The sequence below is a fragment of the Punctularia strigosozonata genome, assembly GCF_000264995.1.
Source record: "Punctularia strigosozonata HHB-11173 SS5 unplaced genomic scaffold PUNSTscaffold_12, whole genome shotgun sequence".
NCBI lineage: Eukaryota > Fungi > Basidiomycota > Agaricomycetes > Corticiales > Punctulariaceae > Punctularia > Punctularia strigosozonata.
Window position 1 is genome coordinate 498,678 of NW_006767444.1, and position 8,044 is coordinate 506,721.

General features: G+C 54.7%; 2 protein-coding genes across 2 annotated transcripts; both read left to right on the forward strand.

Annotated features, from left to right (window-relative positions):
• The first annotated feature begins 613 nt into the window (after positions 1-613).
• Positions 614-3,044, forward strand: PUNSTDRAFT_91371 (uncharacterized protein). Its single transcript, XM_007386911.1, has 9 exons — positions 614-803; positions 862-937; positions 994-1,095; positions 1,158-1,526; positions 1,574-2,027; positions 2,080-2,331; positions 2,492-2,640; positions 2,698-2,866; positions 2,925-3,044. The coding sequence occupies exons 1-8, from the start codon at positions 627-629 to the stop codon at positions 2,838-2,840; spliced, it is 1,722 nt and encodes a 573-aa protein (XP_007386973.1). The 5' UTR covers positions 614-626; the 3' UTR covers positions 2,841-2,866; positions 2,925-3,044.
• Positions 3,045-3,801: 757 nt separating this feature from the next.
• On the forward strand, positions 3,802-6,956 carry PUNSTDRAFT_145708 (uncharacterized protein; the record flags this gene model as incomplete). Its single annotated transcript, XM_007386912.1, has 11 exons — positions 3,802-3,978; positions 4,038-4,110; positions 4,169-4,270; positions 4,334-4,702; positions 4,750-5,200; positions 5,252-5,503; positions 5,680-5,840; positions 5,903-6,064; positions 6,122-6,366; positions 6,437-6,554; positions 6,626-6,956. 9 exons carry the CDS (start codon positions 3,802-3,804, stop codon positions 6,124-6,126), a joined length of 1,752 nt encoding a protein of 583 aa, XP_007386974.1. The 3' UTR covers positions 6,127-6,366; positions 6,437-6,554; positions 6,626-6,956.
• Between the last annotated feature and the right edge of the window lie 1,088 nt (positions 6,957-8,044).

An 8,044-nucleotide genomic window follows, 5' to 3' on the forward strand; every position in this document is an offset into this window, starting at 1 on the left:
CTTACTATCTAATCAAATTTAAACACCCTTGGTTGCTGCAAACTACGCGCTCCCTCTTACAGAGCACCGCCAAGTGGCTGTGCGGAGTTTAGTGGCTGACTCTCGACGCTCAAACTCCCGCAAAAAGAGTTCTTCTTGCACCAAGTGCCGTACCTTCCACAAAGGTTCTAAAATTGCAAAACAATTCTATAATATTCTTTTGGGTGCCAATAGACAATATGTTGAGGATAGATTTTCATGTTTGGCCCTTTTAAGCGGTGCTGATATCAGTTTACACTACTCAGAGGACAAGGAAAGAAATTCTTTTTTGAACATTCTCTCGAGAATCAAATTTCATTGGTAGTCTCTCTACAGTCCTAAATGTCAGCTGGCACGGTTGACTGCAGAAACTGGTCGGACATGACACTGTGTCCGGTACCTTCATTATCGTGGCAGTGCTATGTGTGGGAAGTTACGTCGGAGTCGAATTTTTGGCTGGGCGTTGCCCATCCCCAAAGTCCGACTTGCGATCGCAAAGTGCGCCTATCAATGAGATCATGTGATAACAAATGGGCACCCCCCAGTGCTCCTCGTTGCGACTCAGGCTCGTCGTATTTAGAGCGAGGGTACCGATCGCTGTTGAGATCATGTTCAAGAAACCTCTAGCCGATCTCAAGACTTCCGCACCGATTCGTAGCTCAGATCGCCGGAAGCTCAAGCAGAAAGTTGTGCAGACGTTCGGGCTTCAGGCGGAGGAGGGCGATCTCCTCGTGCCGGAGGGCTTACAATCCGTGAAATTCAGTACCCATGTGGGGGAGCATGGGGTGAGTGGCATACTCTAGCTGTTGTTAACTAGATTTGATTATGTTTTGCCATATTCAGATCGCATACCTCGCCGCTGAGGGAGATCCCCTGTGGTTCACCATTGGGAAAGGAAGCGAAGAACTCATACCAACCGGTACGCATTGACGCTCAATTCATGTTACAACAACTCTGACCGAGAAAATCTCTCAGTTTATACTCTATGGAAACAACCTCGACTCCTCCCATTCCTGTCAACCCCGTCGGCTGTAATCCCAGTACTCATCGGAGGCGCGGACCTCATGATCCCAGGAAGTGAGCTTTCATTCCGTGTAATTTTGTTCAACCTCGTCTCTGACCCTCGCGACTTAAGCAAGTCGTCCAACACTCTTCGAACCTCGCACCTAACCAACTGGTCTCCGTAACACAATATCACGCAGGAAAACTAGGGTATCCACTCGGCGTTGGTCGCATGGCCGTTGGCAGCGATAAGCTGCAATCCGAAGATGGCAAAGGAAAGGGCGTGCTTATCCTCCACACATGGAAAGATAAGCTATGGGATCTTGGTTCGAAGGGCGAACCACCGGAGCCTATGGATATAACCACCCCTGTTGCCACAAGCGAGCAAGGAGGGCAGGACGGATCCGCCCCAACTGCGAACAACCCGAATTCCGTAGATGGAAAGGCCCAAGAGACGGAGACTGATCCGAAGCAGGAATCGACAGAGGGGCCATTAACTCCTGAAGGTAGGCGTTATGGCCGTGATTGTCGTCCTAACGCTCACGGCTTGCAGAGGTATCTTCGATCCTTCGGACGGCTCTACTGCAAGCTATCCAGACCACCCTATCTCAAGTACCCTCCTCTACCTTCCCGATCCCTGCCACCACGTTCTATACGACGTATTTACTACCGCACCGCCCCAGCTACTCTCCGAGTCCGACATCTGTCGACATCAAGCATTCTGCGTTCAAATCGCTCTCGGCTTTCTTGAAAGCTTGCGAGAAGGATGGCATGCTGTCTCTCAAGCAGGTGAAAGGCGACTACGTGATCACCGGCGTGAAAGCGGACCATCCCGACGTCGCCGGTCACCACGCGTACCGGACGCTGAAAATGGAAGAAGAGAAAAAGGAGAAACGCGAGGCGCGCGAGAAGGAAGAAGGAGCCAAGAAGGGCAAAGAGATGGTCGTCGTGGAGCTGTGGAAGCCGCATCAGGCGACCATACGGCTGTTTGAAGAGGCCGGGAAAGAGTACGGCGATGGACCAGTGATGCAAACCTTGGCTGACGAACTCTATGCGCAGCCCATCCGCAATGTACTCGTTGACGGACATCAAGACGATCCTAAACGGCTACGTTGCGGCGAAGAACCTCGTGAACCAGCGCGAGCAGCAATACATCAATGTGTCCGTTGACGATGTCCTCGCCGGGGCCCTCTCGTCGAAGAACGCGCCACCTCCGGACTTCATGAAGCGAGAAGATATCTGCAAGTTGCTGTCGGAGAAGATGCAGGCGTGGTACAAGCTCCAGCCTGAAGGAAAAGACGTAGTTGTCAAGTAAGTTTACGTTCATTTCCTCGCGAGCGCATCCGGTGTGTTACGCACACATGACGGCGTTGTCGTGAGGCTCCGGTGGTGCGCTATGTTTCCGTGTGCCAACATGCCGTAACAGCTTCCATATACCCTCGCAGCATATGCTGACGGGTAACTTGCGCAGGAAGGGACAACTACGACCGATATCCGTGCAAGTGAAGATCCGGCAAGGCCGCAAAGCATGCACCCTCATTACGGGGTTCGAGCCGTTTTTGTTAGACGCTGACGAGCTCGCAGAGGAGCTGCGTAAATCATGCGCGTCGTCGACCGCAGGTGCCGTGCTCCGTTCCTCATGGCACCTCTATGAGCGCTAACGTACAAGTTACACAGTGGCACCGCTTCCGGGGAAGAACGCGGGCCTGGAGGTGATGGTGCAGGGTAAACAAATGGGGCCGGTGGCAGGATTGCTACAGGCTAAAGGCGTACCGGCGCGGTGGATCGAGACCGCGGACATGACTGCCAAGAAGAAGTGAAGGGGCCAGCTGGGAGCAGATCAAAGGTAAGCACTGCCGAGTCACCGCCTACGATTTGATTTCAACCCGTCACTTGCCTTCTAGAGACGCGAGCGAAAGTGTTGCTGGCTATGGGCCGGGAAATAGACCATAGCTATGAGAACCTTGCTCGGCGTGTACGATAGGCGCTGCCTGCAGTCGAATGGAAGTACAAACTGAATTGTAGTCTCGGTTATGGTCGGCGCCGCACTATTACAGACGATAAAAAGGGCTATGAATGGACTCGCAAAAGCGGCCCGTGACGTTCCCAATTGGGTCAAGTCTTAAGGTACGTCTCCCGCTGAGCAATCTGGCGGTCATGCTGAAGATGGGTAGATGCAATCGTGTGACGATGAAAGCATGCGAATTTCAACACACTAGATATCATCGAAGAAGGGTCTTCTGCGATGCTCAGCCAACATAGAGTGTCGCCATTCCAATCTCCGAAGGACGCAGACGGCCCTGCAGGAACGTATCGGTCAACGCTCGCACGATGGTGGACGATCCAGGGGCAAGCCCCAGGCAAGAGACCTAGGCGCAACTAACTAAGGACCACCGAAACTGAATGAACGTAACACGACACGACGAGCGATGCTGGCGCCGGAGCGGAGAAGGCTACAAAACCTCCCGCAGCTTCTCCTCTGAAGGTTCTATCTTCAATGCGAATACCGTGCACGTGTGAGGCGAGAAATCATATGTTTTCAGCGTGCCGCAGTCATCTCTATCTGTCAGAGGCCTCTCCCCTCGCGACAAGGATCCACGAAGGGTTTTAGATTATCGTATATCCAAGCCGGCCAGAGAGCGTCCCGTTCACTGGTAACACGTGACCACCTTGGGCGTTTCAGTGGCATTGGTTTGGCGCACCCCGATCGCGTCGCGTCTTTCACTGTCAGAATCGTCCAGTCGGCCGTTAGGACGAGCGAACTCAGTGACCGCCGTGACGATGTTCAGCAAACCGTTGGGCAGCCTGAAGACCACCGCGCCCGTCCGGAGCTCAGATCGTCGCAAGTTGAAGCAGACAGTGGTGCAAACGTTCGGGCTTCAAGCGGAGGAGGGCGATCTCCTCGTACCAGAAGGTCTGAAGTCCGTGAAGTTCACTACGCATCGCAAGGAGCGTGGAGTAGGTAGCATGCAGGTAGTTGACTTCGATAGCCCCACCGAGCCTTGCTATTTTCTCAGGTCGCATACCTCGCAAGTGATGGAGATCCATTATGGTTCACGATCGGGAAAGACGAAGATTTGATACCAACCGGTACGTGCAACTTGCGCGTATCTACTACATCCATGCCTCTAAATCGTCGAAACTGTAGTCTACACTCTCTGGAAACATCCTGGACTACTTCCGTTCTTGACCACCACGCCAGCCGTTATTCCGATTCTCATCGTTGGCGCAGACCTTAGGATCGCAGGAGGTGAGCCTACGCTCGACTACCGCGCTTCGGAAATCATGGTTTCTTATACACGAACCAAACAAGTCGTCCGACACGCCCCTACTCTCGCTTCTAAGCAATTGGTTTGTGTGAACGAACATCACGATGGCAAGCTTGGATACCCGCTGGCCGTTGGGCACATGGAAGTTGACAGCGACAAACTACGGTCTGAAAATGATAAAGGCACAGCGGTGCGCATCCTGCATACTTGGCAGGACGAGCTGTGGGCTCTCGGTTCTAAAAGAGGACCGCCTGGACCAATGGATCGAACCACATCTGCTCACGAGAGCGATTATGAAGAACAGGATAGATCCTCGCACTCGGGAGATGAGTCAAGTGATGCAGAAGACAGTGCCTCAGATTCCGAGTCGGGGTTGGACGAGGAAACGGAAGTAACACCTCTGACTCCTGAAGGTGGGCGCCGTGGTTGATGGTGTTGACCGTACGCTCACGGCTTGCAGAGGTCTCTACCATCCTTCGGTGTGCTCTATTGCAAGCCATCCAAACGACTTTGTCCCAAGTGCCCTCGTCGACCTTCCCCATTCCGGCCACCACGTTCTACACAACTTACATCCTTCCCCATCGCCCAAGCAACATTTTGAGCCCAACGCCGATCGATATCAAACACTCTGCGTTCAAATCGCTCTCCACCTTTTTGAAAGCGTGCGAGAAGGACGGCCTATTGTCTCTCAAGCCGGTGAAGGGCGACGTCGTGGTCACTGGCGCGAAAGCGAATCATCCGGAAGTTCTTGCTCATCTCGCGTACCACACTATAGAAATGGAGGAAAATGAGGAGAGGCGCGTGGCTCGCGAGAGAGAGGCAGAAGCGAAGAAACCCAAGGAGATGGTCGTTACGGAGATCTGGCAGCCGAACGAGGCGACTGCGCGTCTGTTCGAAGAGCTCGGGAGGGAGTAAGTCGGTGATTTCAGTAAGGAGTTTCTTTCTGACAGAACATTATGTAGGCCGTCCGCCCTGTACTCGTCCACGGAGATCGAAGCGCTCGTGAACGATTACGTCGCGACCAGGAACTTGGTGGACCCCCACGATCAACAGTCCGTCAACGTGTCCGCAAACGAAACTCTTGCTGGCGTGCTCTCGTCCAAGAACGGGCCACCCCCAGACTCCATGCAACGTGCGGATATCTGCAAATTGCTGGCGCAGAAGATGCAGCCGTGGCACACGATTCAGCCGGAAGGCAAGGCTACCGTGACCAAGTAAGACTTCGTTACTTTCTCCTCCTTATACCCCCAAGCGTGTTTCAGAGTGGAGATGGAAGCAGCTATACACTCGCTATAGGCGCCTGTGGTGCGTTGTGCGCTCCGTGTAGTGGCATGCCGTAAAGTTCCATACCACCTTCCAACTGACGCTGACCGGGTATATCGTTTCGCAGGGAGGGACAACTGAGACCGATCTCCGTGACAATCCCCGCGCAAGTGAAGGGCCGCCCAGGCGGCAGATCGCGCACGCTTATCACCGGATTCGAGCCGTTCCTGCTCGACGCTAACGAGCTCGCCGAGGCATTGCGTAAGTCCTGTGCGTCGTCGGCCACAGGTAGGTCTCGTCTCCTAGGTTTCCCGTCGCATCTACCGAGGGGTTAACGTTCAGTATCACAGTGAAACCACGTGGTGGCAAAGATGAAGCGTCGCATGTGCTAGTGCGGGGCAAGCATATCAAACCGGTGGTGGACCTGCTCCAGGCGAGGGGTGTGCCAGCGCTGTGGATCAAGCACCCGGCCATTCCGCCTAAGAAAGGAAAGCAAGGGAGGACAGATCAGGGTGAGCGCTCTGCTATTTACAACTCCGCTGTATCCCAAGCCGATACTTGCCTTGCAGGGTAGAGAGCGAAAAGCTCAGCGTGTACGATAGGGACTGCTTCGAGGCGAATGGAAGTGCGAGATGATATCCAGCCGCTCATATTCGGGAGTGTGATTCATGAATGGCCTTGCAAGCGCCCACACCTGTTGGCTCGCACGACGCACAAGCTTGAAGTACGGCCGGCCCGTGCCAGTGCACCCGCAACCTTCCGGAGTGGGTCAAGTGAGACCACGGAATGAGGGAGATCGCCGAGAACGCCGACACTGGATACAGGTAAGCTAAGTATGATAGAACACCGTGCTGCTCAGCCCAGCACGACTTCACGACGCTTACGATTGCACCGACGAATCCGCGTTGACACCTATCTCCACGAATCAGGACTCTCGTATAAGAATTCAGATAGTAGCATTCCACCCTGCTCTTTGGTGCGAAATCCGTGCGTACAGTCTTCCTCTTCTTCTTCTTCTATTCAAATATTTTTTGGCGTCGTTGGTAAAGCCGTGCACACGCTCATGTCCGCCCCTCTTCCTCGCAGAGCAAAAAAAAAACGAAAAGATTCTCGTACGAATCGTCGAACGACCCTCTTCACGGGTGCCGTCACTACCGCCGGCAGAGCACACCGACTTCCACCCCCCGTGTGACCGCGAGCTCGGCCCAGTCAGTCGAGCGTGATGGGCACCGCCATCCCCATCGCCGGGCATGGACCCGCGGGCCAGTTCAGAGCGCCTGGCGGCTACTTCGCGTCCACCGGTACGAGCACGACCACCAGGGCTGTTGCTGCTGCTGCTGCTGCTAAAGCGACGAGGATCCCGGCAGTCCACCGCGAACGCGGGTTCGGCAGCACGGGAGAAAGGGGAGGGGGGGGGTTCGTGGCGACGCTGCCGAGGCGAGAACGCGTGGGACGCCAGGGTGCACGGGCGGCTATGAAGGAGTCGTTCTTGTTCTTGATACGTTGTGACTTTGGATGACGGCGCCGGGAGCCAGCCCAGGGGATCCGACGAGCCCGGGTTGGATATGTAGAGCATGGAGTAAGATAGATCACAACGTTGGTCCTGGGCTGCGTGCCGGTGGGCGCGGGGTTCGTTTTGCGCGGGGTGGTGATGGGCGCGTCAGTACTGGCCTACTACCCTTGCTTGACGTTACGCAGCCCAAACACGGCGTAGGGCGAGGCTGATGGCCCGTCGAACGGCCGAAATATCTATCTGTGGAGGCCTGCGAGAAAACGCGAACCGCCCTTCGTTTCCCGTGTGTTACATGTTACCGTTAATAGCGTGATCTCAACCTCGAAGCGTCGTCGCTTTAGGACAATGGGGCTCTCAATGGTCGCGCAAAACGTGCTCACGAACGGAGTGGTGTTTTGCAATTATTCGGGACTGAATTCGCGATGCTGCTCGCACACGTGGAACGCGCCCGGGAGCTCTCTGCGGACATGTTCTGAACTTTCGCTTGGCAATGGTATGTACTGTAAGTTTCGTTCTTCTGGGGGGCCACGTGCCATGGGAACTGATATCGTTGGCTGCGTCAACTCGCCGCGCGCCGTAATTCTGTAATTCGAACCTTGACCACGAATGTCGTCGGTTGTATGTAAAAAACTGTGCACTGCGCCCCTGCGGTTCGGTGTTTGGTCGTATCCTTCAATCCCCGCTTCCCGTTTTCGCCATTCTGTCGCGAACCGTGAGGTTTGAGTTTCATGGGATATCCACACGGGGACTTGATACTCGGGCGGTTTCTGTACTCGATTCATGGGGAGCGGCAAGACGGGGTTGTGTTATGCCAAGAAGTGAGCGTGTGAAGATACCGCTCCGAGCTCCGACCCGGGGGCACAGCCAAAGAGCGTGACCGGAGAAGACAAGTAGTCTCGAACCTACCGCACGAGATAGGTAGGTTCAAACGGTTCGAGGGGGGGGGGGGGAATTAATGAAAGGGCCGGCTGCTGCCGCC

Excerpts from the sequence above, each read along its gene's own strand:
- PUNSTDRAFT_91371 (XM_007386911.1), top strand. The coding sequence starts at position 627 with ATGTTCAAGAAACCTCTAGCCGATCTCAAGACTTCCGCACCGATTCGT. Across the intron at positions 1,527-1,573 it reads GGGGCCATTAACTCCTGAAG|AGGTATCTTCGATCCTTCGG; the intron begins GTAGGCGTTATG and ends CACGGCTTGCAG. Across the intron at positions 2,028-2,079 it reads TTTGAAGAGGCCGGGAAAGA|CCCATCCGCAATGTACTCGT; the intron begins GTACGGCGATGG and ends CTCTATGCGCAG.